This window comes from Suillus plorans (genome assembly GCF_016647745.1).
Source record: "Suillus plorans strain S12 chromosome Unknown HD556scaffold_22, whole genome shotgun sequence".
NCBI lineage: Eukaryota > Fungi > Basidiomycota > Agaricomycetes > Boletales > Suillaceae > Suillus > Suillus plorans.
In genome coordinates, this window is record NW_024537406.1 from 215,405 (window position 1) to 231,614 (window position 16,210).

Genomic DNA, 16,210 nt, shown 5'->3' on the forward strand with positions numbered 1-16,210 from the left:
GAGTCTTTTTGCTGCCATGTAGCAACATAGTGAGCTTATTGCTATGTCATATATTGATTCAGTTCTTGGGATGTACTAACATCGGCACCTTCAAGTGGAGTATGGATGTTTTAGAAAGGAGCGGGCAAGGGGAGGAGCATGCAGCATTCCAGTGAGATGTTAGGCGGCGGCGGGGGGCGCGTTGGTGGGATTGATTGGCATGACCGTTCGACGGAGTTTCAATTCCGCTCCGAAGAGACTGGCCAAATCCCTGACATTCTGAGCTATACGGTCCACGGAGTCCTGAATGTCAGAGATCTGGCCAGTCTGGGGCGTCACGGAGTCGACGGCTGCTAGTGATTGGAATTTGAAAACGTGAATGTTCAGTAGTCCCACACCGAATTGCCAATTGATAGCCTGACCTTGCCCTTGCAGATAGTATGCATCTGTTTGCAGGTACAACCACGTACGCAAGAACATATAGGTATCTTCTTGCTCACCCATATCACACGATTTGTTTTTGCTTTGCAATTATCCTCGCTGTCGCGTTGACCCATCAGTCTCTGCCACGCCCATCGATGCGACAGCGCTGACTTGGAGAAATGTCCCCGATCGACCAATTGGCACATACATGTGCGTGTACTCCATGGCACGTACATGATGATGATTTGATTCACGGGGGCTTTACATTGAACATACTTATAAGCGTTTGAATCTTGACTCCAGATCCCCGCATACTCTATAGATCAACGGCCACAATGCTGACCTTGCTGGACGTCCTGCGTCTCCCCACAACTAGGGTACTACTCACAACCGAGACCTTCGCTTCTCGAGTCCTTCCACCACTCGCGTGTGGCTTCGCCACAGCTTTTCTTGTTCTGCTGCCCGGAACGCAGCCAGTCCGCATTGCATTGTGGCCCATAACCGCGATCCTTGCATTTCGCGCGGCGACATCGCTAGACATGTCCATGGGGCAACCGGAACGTGCCTTTTTTAATATGCAGCTGCATGTGAGTTTCTGTATTCGCATCAATTGCCACACCGTTCAACTCATCTCTCAGATATCCATGTTTCTTATTGCAGCACGTACCCTTGAATGGACGGTGCAGACGAAACCTTTTGTTCGTACGGCTCGCCGATCGTCAACCGACGTGCCAAAGCGAAATTTAGTGCTCGACACAATTGATTTGGTATGCAGCTTTAGAGGCTGTGGCTGGGACTGGTCGCAGGGACTGTACATCCCGCCTGAGATACATCCTACATCCTCACGATTGGCCTTTGCTACATCCGTCCTAGTCTCTGGTCTAAAGCATTCATTTCTTTCTGGCACGATTCACTCTGCCGTGAAGTCTTTCTCTCCAGATACATTCGGATCTGTTGATGGTGGTACCATCTTCGACGACTCACTTCCCCCACACCTCCGTTATTTACGATCGAGCATCATCACGACGCTATACGCATTCAACGTCTACTCATTACTCCAAGCTGGTTACGAGATCACCGTAGTCATCTGCGTATTGATATTGAGGCAACATCCAGACCAATGCCCCCCCTCATTCGACTCTCCCTGGCGCGCCACCTCTCTCAGAGAATTCTGGAGCCGTCGCTGGCATCAGTGGTTCCGTCGGATGTTCATTTTCCTCGGGGGAAACCCACTTTATCTACTCTTTGGGCGTGTCGGGGGCGTCATGGGCGCGTTTCTCGTCTCCGGGTTTATTCACCACCTCCAAGTACTCCCCTTCGACCCGTCCTCGGAGATGTGGCGCATGATGCTGCCATTTGGAATGATGGGCACTGGGATGATTATTGAGCGTGCTGTTGCGGGGAATAAGACAGGTGGTTGGATAGGATGGACGTGGACAATGTGCTGGCTAGTGTTGTGGGGGAACGTGATGGTGGATGGGTGGGCCAGAATTGGGTTGCTTGGGGGTCCGGGCACGTTTGATAGTGTGACGCCTGTAAGGCAACCGATTGAGCGGCTGGTGTGGACATTTGACGAGTATCTGCATGCTATTGGCAGAACACCGTGATGACAGAAATCTGTAAATATTCCAGTAGCTGATACTAAATTTGTGAGACACGAGAGCAGTTAGTCCAATGCAAATTTCTGAATGCTAGGATGACTTCCATCGAAATACGTAGTCAGTCGTACGCAAATCGTCTGAAAATTGTCTGTATGCTCCAGCGCGCCTCCTCAGTGTCGAAGACAGCAGATTTAAGCGCAAGTCATTCAAGCTTTTTCAAACTAGAGTCATCTCCGTCGAATTTGACTCTACATATTGCCACTGGAACATCGACATGGGCTCAAGGTCACTGAACGCGGTGGGCATCTGCCTGAGGAGCTGTTGGTAGAGCCGGGCCGAATGGCGAATCTCCAGGTATCCCAGATGTGCGCCATAACTTCTACCAGCAATGAGGTAGGATTGAGCTCGTTCAGCTTGGAATGGGTCACAGCAAGCTCTATCTAGCAGTGGGGAGCACAAGCGCTAGGGTTAGCATCCTCGAACGATTGATGGGAGAACAGTTTATAGAGCCACGACAGACATCCCAGCATTGTTGCAGTGCTTGTTAGAATGTGGTCTTATTTGCGCTGCCAAGCATCTGATCATACATACGAAAGAAAGCAGACTTACAAGGGGAAAACTTTTTGGTGCGTTGCCTTCGCCTCTTCCGCTGCTCGGGAGGGTTTACCAACCAGCGCCCCCCCCTCCCGAGTCAAAATATACAGTGCTTTGAAGGAGGCGCTGCAGAAGACTGGCCCGCCTCGCTGGTTCCGAGCTGCTTGAAACGAACGTCAGTGACCCATGCACATCGTCGGTGGAAGCGCTGGTACTTATTTCACCTGTCAAAACCATATAGTTGTTTTATTGCATTGACTGCTACATACCTATTCATACCCTCAAATTCCGAGGTGTCGGGCCGTGGTAGCCTACTTTCTTGCCTGGGACATCGGCGCCTCCAAGCGGAGTATGAATGTTTCTCGCTGTTTCTCACACTTGCTCGCTGTCTGCAACAGCGCCAAGAACCGACTTCTGTCACTGTTTCTCACGCTTCCTTAATAGCACCAATCCATGGACGTCGCGGAGTCTTTTTGCTACCATGCAGCAACATAGTGAGCTCATTGCTATGTCATATATTGATTCAGTTCTTGGGAAAGGAGAGTGCCAGAGCATGAACATACAGCATTCCAGTGAGATGTTAGGCGGCGGCGGGCGCGTTGGTGACATAAACATCGAACGGAGTTTAAATTCCGCTCCAAGGAGGTGTCGATATTCCGTACCGTATTTGTCCAATCCCTAACAATGACATTCTGGACTATACGGAGTCGACGGCTGCTAGTGATTGGAATTTGACAACGTGAATGTTCAGTAGTCCCACACCGAATTGCCAATTGATAGCCTGACCTTGCCAGCTGCTGGCCTTGCTCATCTGTTTGCAGGTACAACCACGTACGCAAGAACATATAGGTATCTTCTTACTCACCCATATCACACAATTTGTGTTTGCTTTGCAATTATTATCCTCGCTGTCGCGGTTACTGCGTTGACCCATCAGTCTCTGCCACGCCCATCGATGCGACGGCGCTGACTTGGAGAAATGTCCCCGATCAACCAATTGGCACATACATGTGCGTGTACTCCATGGCACGTACATGATGATGATTTGATTCACGGGGGCTTTACATTAGACCTTATAAACGTTTGAACCTTGGCTCCAGATCCCCGCATACTCTATAGATCAACGGCCACAATGCTGCCCTTGCTGGACGGTCTGCGTCTCCCCACAACTAAGGTACTACTCACAACCGAGTCCTTCGCTTCTCGAGTCTTTCCACCACTCGCGTGTAGCCTCGCCACAGCTTTTCTTGTTCTGCTGCCCGGAACGCAGCCAGTCCGGATTGTGTTGTGGCCCATCACCGCGAGCCTTGCGTTTCGCGCGGCGACATCGCTAGACATGTCCATGGAGCAACCGGAACTTGCCTTTTTGAATATACAGCTGCAAGTGAGTTCCTGTATTCGCATTAATTGCCACACCGTTCAACTTATCTCTCAGATATCCATGTTTCTTATTGTAGCACGTACCCTTGAATGGACGGTGCAGACGAAACCTTTTGTTCGTACGGCTCGCCCATCGTCAACCGACGTGCCAAAGCGAAATTTAGTGCTCGACACAATTGATTTGGTATGCAACCTTCGAGGCTGTGGCTGGGACTGGTCGCAGGGACTGTACATCCCGCCTGAGACACATCCTACATCCTCACGATTGGCCTTTGCTACATCCGTTCTAGTCTCTGGTCTAAAGCACTTATTTCTTTCGGGCGTGATTCACTCTGCCATGAAGTCTTTCTCTCCAGATACATTCGGATCTCTTGATGGTGGTACCATCTTCGACGACTCGCTTCCCCCACACCTCCGTTACTTACGATCGAGCATCATCGCAACGCTATACGCATTCAACATCTACTCATTACTCCAAGTTGGTTACGAGATCACCGTAGTCATCTGCGTATTGATATTGAGGCAACATCCAGACCAATGCCCCCCCTCATTCGACTCTCCCTGGTGCGCCACCTCTCTCAGAGAATTCTGGAGCCGTCGCTGGCATCAGTGGTTCCGTCGGATGTTCATTTTCTTCGGGGGAAACCCGCTTTATCTACTCTTTGGGCGTATCGGGGGCGTCATGGGCGCGTTTCTCGTCTCTGGGTTTATTCACCACCTCGTACTACTCCCTTTCGACCCGTCCTCGGAGATGTGGCGCATGATGCTGCCATTTGGAATGATGGGAATTGGGATGGTCATTGAGCGTGCTGTTGCGGGGAATAAGACAGGTGGCTGGATGGGATGGGTGTGGACAATGTGCTGGCTGGTGTTGTGGGGGAACGTGATGGTGGATGGGTGTGCAAGAACTGGGACACTTGGGGGTTCGAACGTGTTTGATAGTGCGACGCCTGTAAGGCAACCGATTGAGCGGCTGGTGAGAACGTTTGACGAGTATCTGCACGCTATTGGCAGAAAACCGTGATGGCAGAAATCTGTAGATATCCGGTGGCTGATAGTACAATTGTGAGATACGAGAGCAGCTAGTCCAATGCAAATTTCTGAATGCTAAGATGACTTCCATCGAACTACGTAGTCAGTCCCACGCAAATCGTCTGAAAATTGTCTGTATGCTCCAGCACGCCTCCTCAGTGTCGAAGACAGCAGATTTAAGCCCAAGTCATTCAAGCTTCATCGAACTAAAGTCATCTTTGTCGAATTTGACTCTACATATTGCCACTGGAACATCGACATGGGCTCAAGGTCAAGGAACGCGGTGGGCATCTGCCTGAGGAGCTGTTGGTAGAATGGTGAATCTCCGGGTATCCCAGATGTGCGCCATAACTTCTACCAGCAATGAGGTAGGATTGAGCTCGGTCGGCTTGGAATGGGTCGCAGCAAGCTCTATCTAGCAGTGGGGAACACAAGCGCTAGGGTCAGCATCCTCGAACGATTGATGGGAGAACAGTTTATAGAGCCGTGACAGACATCCCAGCATTGTTGCAGTGCTTGTTAGAATGTGGTCTTATTTGCGCTGCCAAGCATCTGATCATACATACGAAAGAAAGCAGACTTACACATATACTAGCCAGAAACACCATTAGCAAATCTGGGTAGACCGGCACAGAACGATGCCTATGCTGGTGCGGACATCCTGGGATCGAGATATCCTCCAAGTTTGGGTGCAAGGACGGGTACGTATCACCCCTTTTCAAAACCAGTCACACACTGTCACATGCACGTGGATCTGCTGTTTCGTTCGACCCCAGAACATGTGCACACAGGCTCCAAAATGTCATCTTCAGACCGAGCAATCCATGATCGTGCCGTTGATCAGTGAGACCATGAATTGATCTATGTCTTGGCAAGAACCAACGATCTGTCAGCAAATATAGTTGTACCGAGACGACACGGTGGTTGAATGGCCGGCTGATGGCACGCAATCGCGATCACCAATTGACTCCAGCCGCGTGCCGCTTCCGCGTCTCAAAAGTCCGTCAAGTAGCACGGATGGAAAAAAGGATCATGCAAATACCAAGCCCAATACATTCATGAGAACAACTTATTGACCGACGTATTACCCTCCTGGTTCTTTTTGAGCACCTTTGCAATAGCGAACTCAAAATCTTCCTGCGTAACATGTTGCCGCCGCTCTCGCAATGCGTACATACCTGCGTCCTTGATCAACAAACGCGAAGATAAATATCGTCAACGTACGCACCTGCTTCTGTACATATACCGCGCACTTCGGCGCCTGAGCACTGGCCCATTTTCTCGGCGAGTGCTTTGAGGTCGATACCGCGTTGCAGTGACATCTAAGAACAACCATGTTCTAAGGATGCCCGCGAGATACAGAATGCAGACATCTCACCTTGCGAGAGTGGATTTTAAGAATGCTGACACGAGCTTCTGGGCCAGGGGGAGGGAATTCGATTTTTCGGTCAATACGTCCCGGGCGAAGAAGTGCAGAATCCAATATATCTATGGTGGTGCCTTCAGAAAGTCCTAATGCCTGATTGAGAACCCACAAACCTATACGATTCGTAGCCATGATAACCTTGATGTTCTTTGTAGCCTCGAAACCATCTAACTGATTGAGAAGCTCCAGCATCGTGCGCTGTACTTCCGAATCGCCACCTCCCGAACCACTGTCTCCTCGCGAACTGCCGATAGAATCAATCTCGTCCATAAATATAATACTAGGTGCATGCTCCCTGGCCATGACGAATAGCTCCCGAACCATTCTGCTTCCTTCACCGATGTACTTCTGAACAAGCTCGGAGCCTGAAACACGAATGAATTTGCAGTCGGTGTGGTGTGCGACGGCGCGAGCGAGGAGAGTCTTTCCCGTCCCAGGAGGTCCATAAAGAAGAACACCCTTGGGCTGTGCAATGCCCAGAGATTCGAAGAGCTCTGGGTGTTTGACGGGCAACTCGATAACTTCCTTGATTTCCTTGATTTGCTTATCCAGACCTCCCACCATTTCGTACGTACTATCTGGGACTTTTTCTACCATCATGAGGGAGACAAGTGGGTCGACTTTGTTCGGCAATATCTTGTGGATGGTATAAGAGTCAGAACGGAGAGCCACGCGCAATGAAGCGGAAAGTTGGGACAGCTCGATCGACGGGTCGAAGTCAACTACTGCACAGTGTGTGAGCGAAACAGGATAAAGCATCATTCAAGACCCAGCACGTACTGTATTTGCCTTCAGGTTGCACCTTGACGAGGACTTTCTTCTTCCCCATAACCTTCACAATCTCTCCAACATAACTGCCAGGTTCGTGTAAGAGCTGAAGTTCCTCTCGTAGCAGACGCACTATGATTTTGTCCCTATGAACGCATTCGTTGAAATCAGTACAATCCAAACGCACCTCGTGCATTCAGTGCATTCCGTTGAGCCTCCAACCGACGCAGGTTCTGTGTTTTCTGATTAATCAAAAGTTCAGCAGCCTCAATCTTGGCCTGGTAGTAAGATTGGATGCCTCCAGGGGTCTTAGGTTTTTGAACGACGGTAGGCATTGTGAAGGAGAACGACAAGGATCTCTAGCGAACGTATTACGCGTCTTGCGCGATACAGTCACGTCACGATGATGCAGTCACACCATGTTTCTCACGCTCTGAGTTTCTATACTTTTCTTCTGTTCACGCCGGGACTCCTTTCAATACACTTATTAATGGTAAGGCTATATTCCATGGATGTTTGTCCCGGTAATATTAATCAGCAATAGTGATGGGAGGGAAGCAAACCCTGTGTTTTCTATATGATCATTACCGCTCAAAAGCCATGAATGGTTTGGATTATTCTTGCTTCGCACCCCTTCTTGTCACGGTCAGACGTCAACAGTACTCCAGCTTTCAGTCTTTATCCCCTTTGATAATGTTCTCACTTTTCTGATAGAACGATCGAACACGAAGATCGGGTTTGGTCGGGTTCATCCCTTCTCCGTTCCAGGCCCACAAAAACTGGCACTAATCACATTCATTCCACAACACAAATCAGCCGATTGGTATCGGGTGATTGCGTGAGAGACGGACGATACTCAGACTGGACGTTCTTCGGCTTGGACAGACTTGAACGATGAAGCCCGATTACCTGCTCCCTGGTGATTCATACTGTCGAAGTCCTCAAATCTCCGCGATTTTGCTACAATCACTATTGACTTCGTGGCAGACGGTGTGTTGGGCTATTGGCCCAGGTCAATGTGCACTCTTCCGGAGATCTTCTCTTCTATATGATAACGTGAGAAGCTAAACAGCATTGGCCGGCGGAGTGATCCTCGACTTCAGCAACCACCGACGAGTAGAAATTCAAATGTCGGGGTGCGCAGGACCGCTGGACGAACCTTTGAAACGCAGAGCCTATACAATTGTATCTCCTGAATATCTACTCCGCTCCCCGAGGAATTCATAGGCGTTCCCTACCCTGAATTGACGCCATTTCATGACTAGATTGGTGAAGACACGCTGCTGTCACCAGCGGAACTCCCTTACTTGCCGAGAGCCACCGTACCACAATCATGGCATATGTCATGTGTATGATTCATAGTATGATATCATGTACGAACCAGACTTACGAGAGCCAGAGGCCCTGAAAATTGTGCAGCCGTGATATAGTTCCCCAGAACAGAATAGACTCAGCGGCATAGCCGCGTGGAATTGCGCATCTGCAATTCCAAAGATATATTACAAGACGCTACGCTTCTGAGCGGAAAGTCCCTACCCCTTTGGACCAACTTCGCAATCAGTATCAATCCGATAGGCACCCCACCCTGCCTCATGGCTTTCAGCGCTTTCATAAACCATATTTTCTTTTCAGCGCTGCCCAGGATAGGGCCGCAGTGCGATGGGCAGTTACGAAGTGGTTCATATCTTGCTCAGGAACGCGATTGATATCCAATCGATTCCAGTAGCGGCATAATGCGTAAATGATGTCTTGAGCATCACGGTCTGAGCCGCGTCTGTGGAGAATGAGTTGATCTACCAGACTGTGGGATAGTAGTGGCCTACATTGTCCAAGCCTTTAGCTTTGCCCGAACAAACTCGGACAGGGTCAAGAAAGGGATGCCTTGTAATTGCATGATAGTGGAACCATCCAGTCGTCGGGGTCCATGCTCGCCAGCGGGCAGGATCTCAATCTTCAAAGCCGCTGTTATCAACGGCATCATCAAACGTATCGAAGGAGATGCTCACCTCAATGGCTGGGATGACCTGACGATACGTAGCATGCAAGCTAGGCAGACTCGGTTACAAGAAATACCATACTAGTAGGAGACTCCTCTACCGGTTGCTCCACGGAGAGTGCGTGGTTGTGAAATGCTCACTCCCCACAATGGCTTGTCTGACTCGACGGAAGGGGTGCGTGGAGCCCCCTTCAACAATACAGAATATTTCCTGGAAGCGTGTCAGTACGAGCGTGTGTGGGTAGCAAAGACATAGTCTACGCACGTCGCAACGTGGGCTATCAGAGAGCACGGCAGTGAGAATGCTTCCATAGAAGGCGTGGGCAATGGAGTGTTGACGCAGAAGTTGAGAAAGCGCAGTTGCAGCTTCCAAAAGTCTGCGGGAATCAGACATAATGGTGTGGGGTGGGGAGGGGTGGGGATAGAATGAAGTATCAGAGGGAGAACATGGTATAAAATAAGGAGAGGAAAACAGAGGTGAGGCAAAGCAAACCGAATGGGTATGTAATAGATCCGTGACCGAAGAGAGATCCTGAAAAAGAACTTCAACAGATGGCGGTCTGATCTTCATCTGATCTGTTCTGCCTCATCTCAAGGTAAGTATTACTGATTGTGGGTCTGCCCTATCTGCTCAAAATGGCGAGAGCACATGCCGAGAATGAGTTTGGATGAATACTTGGGGCCCACTGGTTAGGTCTAAAATCACCTGAAGTAGACTGAAAACGTAAAAGCCTAGAGACGTCCAGTGGACGTGATAGATCGGCTAATTTTTGAAAAAGAGCTGACAAACTAGTTAAAATTCGGAACGAAAATGTTTACACATGCCAGATTAATGCGACGCTGCTGGCGCTAGCCTCATGGTGAAATATCCGCGGAACGTGTACCGACCTGGGGGAAGAATGCGGGGTCAAATATTGGGGTCAGATGGGGGAGGACCAGGGGCCCCGGACCTGACTACTGAGCACAGCTTATTGTCACACTTGGTGTGACAAATAAGGTTGGAGAATTTCAAATTATCATTAAAAGTAAATATCTATTTGGTAATTTTGGTTATTGTGCGAATTAATTGTAACGGTTTTGTCCGAATCCATTTGGAGACTTTGACACAAATCTGCACTTGACTCCTCCATTTGCGTCTGTGAATGTATACAACTCTCAGGCGCGTGCGTACCAGCAATGTGATGCGATTGAGCCGAACATCTTCTGCTCCACAGCTCATTCCTCAATGTAGACGATATCAAAGTCACGCGCTCTGGACTTCTCCTTCTCCAACTCAGCAGCGGTCAATTCCTCGCAATGCCTTACTCGTATCCGTCAGACATCTTCATCTAGCCTCATGGAAGAGTTTCTTTCGGCCGAAAGTTCAGGAGTCGTCTGGAATGTCTGACACTCAGGAGGAAATAGCCAAAGCTGCTATCCTTGAGAAAGTCATGAAAGGCAGGCAACTTACAGATCTCATGTTACGCTGTACGTTTTCTCCCATTCGACTATCTCCTCTTTCTTGCAGCTTACGGAGGCACAGGCACTATTTTGGATCATGCGGGTACCTTGTCATTTTCTCAGCCAATCCTCTCGTTGCATGACCACACCTGTCGCTTTAGGCAATATCAAGAGCATATCAGGTCAATTTAAACGGTCTGACTTGTGCAACGAACATCGCTTAAACGTAAGAAAGATTATGTTTGCAGTCCAGGATTTGGGCTGGACCCTTACTAAAACTTTAATGAAGCCTCGTGATTTACGGAAGATTGATTCACGAATACCCAACCTTGTTCCTACAATTCTTATTCGCAAAGGAGCTGTTCTAGTGCGTTTTCGTGTGTAAATGTTTGTGGCCTAGTTATAACATCGATGTCCAGATTAACATACTTCACATACGGGCGTTAGTCAAGGCCGATACTGTGGTTTTGTTTGACTCTTATGGGTCCAATGATTCCCGTCTTCACTCTGTGTTCCTGTACCATCTCGAGGTCTTTTTTCCATCAAACATTTTACGTGTATCGACTGACCCCATTCAGCATAACCTTAAGGCCCGGGGTAGCGGCGCACCTTACGAATTCAGGTAGGTTTTCCCGCAATTTGATCATTTCCGGGCTGCATTGAGGTTTTATAGAGCGATCGAGTCAATCCTTCTCTCGGTTCTCAGCGCGCTAGAAGCCGAGATGGTATTCATCCGTAACCTCGTAGGTGGTCTCTTGGCGGAGCTCGAGGACGATATCAATCATGACAAATTCAAACGCCTGCTGCACTACTCAAGACGTTTGGTAGCGTTCAAAAATCGCGCTAAGCTCGTACGACTTTTTTTATTGTCTTCCTCATGGGATTTTTTTCATTCCCATTCCAGGTCCAAGAGGCTCTGGAAGAAGTACTCGAACAAGGTTAGCATTGCAACTATTGTAATAGTGTGAAGGTTCGAACCTGTTATGTTCAAGATGATGATTTGGATGCTATGTATCTCACTGACAAGAAAAATGGTGTTCTGCGCAACATGCATGAACACGAAGAACTTGAGGTACTTCTTGAGTTTTTCTCCAAACAAGTAGAAGAAATTGCCAATGAAGCTGAAAACATCGAGGTGGATTTTTCGGCACACCGTTTTGCCGATAACCTTACCGTCCTCAACAGGCCAACGTCCAATCTACTCAGGAGATTGTAGAGCTCATCTTAGACTCTAACCGGAACGCACTACTTGCATTGGACCTTAAAGTGAGCATCTTCGTCCCACGCGAGTGAGGTAAAGCTAAGATATGTCAGGTATCTATCGGAACGATGGGAATTGGTACGGGAGCCCTGATCGCAGGTTTATTCGGCATGAACGTCAGTCACTCGTCACAAGATCTCTGATGCCCGTATTGACGCTCTTCCCCGATCCAGTTGAAAAGTCACATGGAGGAGATGCCCTATGCCTTCATGGCGATGTCCACTCTCTCGTCGGCTGTTGCACTTTTCGTAGCATGGGCTGGCCTAAGAAGGTATCGTATCCGATCACTGTTGCGGACCGTAATGTTTGTTTGACCTTCATTCACATCACAGACTCGCTCAGATACGAAAAGTCGGACTCTCTAATCCCAAACGAGTACAAGATTTGGAAGCGCGTCCACGAATACCACTACCCTTGCGCCGGCGAAGTTCAAACGGATGGTCATGATGATCAACGAAACACATGGAATGTTATCGCTGCCTTACGCCCAACTTTACTATAGACGCATCAGCCTTAGCCGTTTGTGATGCCCGCATCTAAAGGATCAGGCTGGATATTAATCGATCTACATCACGTCGCCCATCTCCGCACCTGCATGTTCGCGCCACATATCTTAGACGACGTCATATGTCTATGTCTTATGATTAGATTATAGAACCAAAGGAAATTTCAGGGTACCAATCCTCTCGCTAAGTGGGTCCGATGCCTCGATGCAAGCCATTCCGGTGATCCCACAAGTTCTGTTGCCTGATTCCGCAAATCTTATCGGTAATTTCCAGCGAGGTCTATATGAAACCCTGCTGATAGCGACAACCTGCTCTGCACGCGTCGAGGATAGCAAAATGCCCTCACCCCTTCCTTGCGGATACAGTGATGTCGAAGCAAACGTTCATAATATTAGCACCATACATCCATCACTACAACCTGTGGATCGGGTAATTGAAATTGAAGATAACGACGCAACATCCTAGTTCTCGAAGGAGCAAAACATAGCTACAACATCCTCCAGTTGTATGTGTCCACGAAGTATCATGCGCAGCATGCGATAGATTGGCGATGCGGATGCATCCGTAGTGTATATGCAAATTCTACATACATGGAACATGAAGCACTAACGCATGCCAATGGGTGTCATTGGGGGATGGATGCACAGCCTATTCGTTCCTTGGTGGCATGTCAGGGATCAGATAATGAATGTGGTTGTGGGACAGCCCTGGCATGGCATGCAGCGGGGATAGTGACTCTGTGCCGTGCGAATATGATGATTCATCAGCGGTAATCATTGACTGACTGTCTACCGCGTTATGTAAGTCGTCACGAAACTCTGAGGGATCATAGTGCGGTACAGGTTTGCGAGAATTGCGGCGAACGGACACAACACCCATTGAAGGCGGGCGCCTGCTCGAGGTTGCAGCTTCAGGAGAAGGTGGGTACTCGTCCCGCCCTCGGCTAGGAGATGTGGGTGTGTGCGGAGTGGAGGCAGCTGGAGCTGGCAACGAAAAGCGCTCGTTACGCAGGTATGCGGAGCTTTCCATGGACGATCGTATTCTAGCTGCTTGCAGCTCGAAGCTTTGTTTCGAATAGTGCGCAGAGGTGACATGGGTGCGACCAGCGTCACCACAGACATATGGATCTGGGAAGGAATATAAATGTTGAAGGGAGTGAACAGATATGCGACGATTATAATGCGACAAGGGATTATGGATTGTGTCCACAGGGATCATTCCCCCTGGCGAGTGAGGGTGTGTTTCTTCCTCCTCCCCACGACTTTCGTGATATTCGTCTGAACCCTGTGGTGTTGTGGTCTCTGAGATGACCTTGCCACTATCTGCTACAATGGATATTTCACCCATCGACTCCGAATGACCGCGGGAGCAAGCAGAGTCACCATTGCCCCCCGCTGGTGACCTGGCAGCTGAGTCATTAGATTTCAGCGAACTCCACCTTTTTCCCACGCTTTGCTTTGGCTTGCTGCCACGAGTTGGAGAGCAACATTGGCGGCAAAGGTAATATGCGATAGCCAAAACAAGAACAATCAGCCCTGCTAGACTACCGACGACGATCCCCATGATCTTGCCAACACCGAGTGTCACTGATGAGGTATCCACTACGGTTACAGGGCTAGTGGGTCCTGGCGATAAAGATGAGGACGAGAGCAAGCAAGCCGTGTCGGATCCATTACTAATGAAAAAAGCAGCAGAAGAGGCGTTGAGCGAAGCTATAGAGCCTTGTATGGCATACCAGCCCTGTGGCTGGTCCACTTGAGGCCATATCCAGTTGTCCAAGATGGCGCTAGTGTTTGTTAATGTCACGGAGATTTGTTTAGCAGTATTTTGGCGGCGAGTGGGATTACGCGGTAGATTGGGATCAAGAACATTGACGTTCGTGATAGAGAGAAAAATGTTGGGTGATGAACCGTTATAGGTCCAGGTGATGATGCCCGGAGCGCATGTCGTCATATTCTTGACAGCATTAATCGAGAACTGGCTATATGTCGATGAAGGAATTGATGCGCTGGCCGTTGATGTCATGAGATACGAAGTAGATGAGGACATGGTAGATGAGGTTGTAGGTGATGAAGCAGGTGAGGAAGTTAAAATGACACCTATAAGGCCAGGATCTGCAAGTATGGATGGCGAAGTATGGCCCACCTGCCGTTCGGCATGCTGAACAGGTTGAGCTAGAATACCTGCCCGCTGACCTCCACCAGAGTAGAGCCAGCAGAGCACCATCAAAGGTGACAGCATTCTTACTCTTGTGAGAACGTCCGAATATGAGATAGTCGGACCGACGTACTCACGAGCTGACGATAAGTCCACAGGCTTTCATGCACCAGTGACGCTGGCACAAGATGATCGCCAGGATAGAACAAACTCTTAACAGCGAGTAAAGCTCCCGTCTAGGGTTCTTGATAAAGAGAGTGGTCGAATGAGTGCCAAGCTGAGAGTTGGAAAATTTGTTGCCGATAATCGATTCCCCCCAACAACAATTACCTGGGGAAAATGGGGACCCGTCACCGGGATTCCAGTGCAGTGGATCCTGTGTATTAGAATCCAGTTTTCTCAAGCGGGTCTGTACCTCCGTTTCAATGCATCTAACGGATGACGATGCCCCTGGACCTGCCGCATACGTTACTGTCAAGACTAAAGGAAGCGAAGTAAGTAATTGACGTAGATTCAAGCTATGGAGTTTAAAGGACATGATGCAGGGTTTTACAAAATGTTCGTCGGTTCAATGGTCTAGTGGTTATGATTTCTGTCTTACACACAGAAGGTCCTGAGTTCGACCCTCAGTTGAACCATCATTTTTTGCACACAAAGTGCGTAACTTCTGTGATCATTTTGGGCAAATCTCTGTCTGCAAAATTATCCCCGACCGTCATTAATATTGGTTACCGTTGCCGATGCATATATGGATCAGATTGTCTTGACTCTATGCTCATCACACTTAGGCTCGAGTCCAGATTCCAAGGTTATCATCTCCATATTACTTATATTCATATTGCATTGGATGTATTGCCGTTACGCACAAACTTCTGAGAGGTGCATGTATATGGCACCTTCCTTACCTCTGCTACCATATACTCTGCCATTTTGACGGCATGCGCAAATGCTCCTGCGACTATTGTGTCGTTGGCAATCGTGTGCCAGTGGATAGAGGATAATAGGGAATGTTTCTATTAAGTGCATTACCGGTTACCCATTGTGAAGTCACATACTTGGCTTGCACAGAATGCACACGGCCACCGTCATTCGGTAGTCATACTGACTCACACAAGTGTTGGACCAATGTGGAGATGTAAATTGAGGTTATAAAACCTACTATGTAGGAGCTACCAGTCTAAGAGCTAGGCCGCCAGTCTGAGTGTTGGACGGGAGGAACGATTCTCAAAGGTCGGGTTTCCCATAAAAATTGCCCTACTGGGCATGTTGGTCACCAAACATCCTATTCACGAAGAATTCTGTGGCGATCAAGTACATATTTCACAGCCAAAATTCGCATGCCAGATTCGAAATTTATACAAATGCGTCGGGGACTGACGCGGCCGAGCGCCGTTACATACATAACAGCATATATAGAAGTATGTTATATCGTTGCGGTGGTCAGCAGACCCAGGGGCTAAGTTCTAGGGCGGCGGAAATGTCACACCAATACATTTCGTCTTCCGATTCCTCCCGCGAAACAGAGACACTTTGCTGAGTTCCATATTCAGATCAGCATTCTCACACTGTCACGCCGGACTGAGAGTATGGTATATGTTTCCCTGAACAAGAGCAGTCAGTTAAGTGTGATCTCGACGGGGATAATCG

At 48.8% G+C, this 16,210-nt stretch overlaps 6 protein-coding genes and 1 non-coding gene across 7 annotated transcripts; 4 read left to right on the plus strand and 3 right to left on the minus strand.

The window, feature by feature from the left end:
- Positions 1-610: 610 nt before the first annotated feature.
- HD556DRAFT_384429 (uncharacterized protein) lies at positions 611-2,448 on the plus strand. Its single transcript, XM_041310447.1, has 2 exons — positions 611-989; positions 1,041-2,448. The coding sequence occupies exons 1-2, from the start codon at positions 738-740 to the stop codon at positions 2,007-2,009; spliced, it is 1,221 nt and encodes a 406-aa protein (XP_041161238.1). The 5' UTR covers positions 611-737; the 3' UTR covers positions 2,010-2,448.
- A 1,137-nt stretch (positions 2,449-3,585) lies between these two features.
- HD556DRAFT_384502 (uncharacterized protein) lies at positions 3,586-5,446 on the plus strand. The gene is made up of 2 exons (XM_041310448.1): positions 3,586-3,981; positions 4,033-5,446. The coding sequence occupies exons 1-2, from the start codon at positions 3,730-3,732 to the stop codon at positions 4,999-5,001; spliced, it is 1,221 nt and encodes a 406-aa protein (XP_041161239.1). The 5' UTR covers positions 3,586-3,729; the 3' UTR covers positions 5,002-5,446.
- Positions 5,447-6,019: 573 nt separating this feature from the next.
- Positions 6,020-7,576, minus strand: HD556DRAFT_1365077 (putative 26S protease regulatory subunit 6B). The gene is made up of 6 exons (XM_041302751.1): positions 7,391-7,576; positions 7,216-7,335; positions 6,549-7,160; positions 6,388-6,497; positions 6,238-6,331; positions 6,020-6,187 (listed from the first exon to the last, which is right to left on the minus strand). Exons 1-6 carry the CDS (start codon positions 7,536-7,538, stop codon positions 6,066-6,068), a joined length of 1,206 nt encoding a protein of 401 aa, XP_041161240.1. The 5' UTR covers positions 7,539-7,576; the 3' UTR covers positions 6,020-6,065.
- A 1,235-nt stretch (positions 7,577-8,811) lies between these two features.
- HD556DRAFT_1235583 (uncharacterized protein) lies at positions 8,812-9,593 on the minus strand (the record flags this gene model as incomplete). Its single annotated transcript, XM_041297759.1, has 5 exons — positions 8,812-8,977; positions 9,027-9,154; positions 9,210-9,249; positions 9,301-9,410; positions 9,465-9,593. The coding sequence occupies 5 exons, from the start codon at positions 9,591-9,593 to the stop codon at positions 8,812-8,814; spliced, it is 573 nt and encodes a 190-aa protein (XP_041161241.1).
- A 693-nt stretch (positions 9,594-10,286) lies between these two features.
- HD556DRAFT_1526733 (uncharacterized protein) lies at positions 10,287-12,755 on the plus strand. Its single transcript, XM_041309317.1, has 12 exons — positions 10,287-10,666; positions 10,722-10,742; positions 10,801-11,006; positions 11,059-11,261; positions 11,313-11,490; positions 11,544-11,577; positions 11,632-11,774; positions 11,825-11,905; positions 11,954-12,016; positions 12,074-12,171; positions 12,233-12,625; positions 12,680-12,755. Exons 1-11 carry the CDS (start codon positions 10,342-10,344, stop codon positions 12,345-12,347), a joined length of 1,467 nt encoding a protein of 488 aa, XP_041161242.1. The 5' UTR covers positions 10,287-10,341; the 3' UTR covers positions 12,348-12,625; positions 12,680-12,755.
- HD556DRAFT_1365100 (uncharacterized protein) lies at positions 12,756-15,043 on the minus strand. Its single transcript, XM_041302752.1, has 2 exons — positions 14,697-15,043; positions 12,756-14,648 (listed from the first exon to the last, which is right to left on the minus strand). Exon 2 carries the CDS (start codon positions 14,645-14,647, stop codon positions 13,055-13,057), a length of 1,593 nt encoding a protein of 530 aa, XP_041161243.1. The 5' UTR covers position 14,648; positions 14,697-15,043; the 3' UTR covers positions 12,756-13,054.
- An 85-nt stretch (positions 15,044-15,128) lies between these two features.
- Positions 15,129-15,201, plus strand: HD556DRAFT_t58. The gene has a single exon. It is a non-coding gene; the product is annotated as a tRNA-Val (tRNA).
- Positions 15,202-16,210: the final 1,009 nt, after the last annotated feature.

Coding starts and splice junctions, on each gene's coding strand:
- HD556DRAFT_1365100 (XM_041302752.1), bottom strand. CDS start 14,647: ATGCTGTCACCTTTGATGGTGCTCTGCTGGCTCTACTCTGGTGGAGGT.
- HD556DRAFT_384502 (XM_041310448.1), top strand. CDS start 3,730: ATGCTGCCCTTGCTGGACGGTCTGCGTCTCCCCACAACTAAGGTACTA. Junction 3,982..4,032: donor TTTTGAATATACAGCTGCAA/GTGAGTTCCTGT, acceptor CTTATCTCTCAG/ATATCCATGTTTCTTATTGT.
- HD556DRAFT_384429 (XM_041310447.1), top strand. CDS start 738: ATGCTGACCTTGCTGGACGTCCTGCGTCTCCCCACAACTAGGGTACTA. Junction 990..1,040: donor TTTTTAATATGCAGCTGCAT/GTGAGTTTCTGT, acceptor CTCATCTCTCAG/ATATCCATGTTTCTTATTGC.
- HD556DRAFT_1526733 (XM_041309317.1), top strand. CDS start 10,342: ATGTATACAACTCTCAGGCGCGTGCGTACCAGCAATGTGATGCGATTG. Junction 11,262..11,312: donor GGCGCACCTTACGAATTCAG/GTAGGTTTTCCC, acceptor GAGGTTTTATAG/AGCGATCGAGTCAATCCTTC. Junction 11,491..11,543: donor TCAAAAATCGCGCTAAGCTC/GTACGACTTTTT, acceptor TTCCCATTCCAG/GTCCAAGAGGCTCTGGAAGA.
- HD556DRAFT_1365077 (XM_041302751.1), bottom strand. CDS start 7,538: ATGCCTACCGTCGTTCAAAAACCTAAGACCCCTGGAGGCATCCAATCT. Junction 6,498..6,548: donor CATGGCTACGAATCGTATAG/GTTTGTGGGTTC, acceptor GCACCACCATAG/ATATATTGGATTCTGCACTT. Junction 6,332..6,387: donor TTAAAATCCACTCTCGCAAG/GTGAGATGTCTG, acceptor GGTTGTTCTTAG/ATGTCACTGCAACGCGGTAT.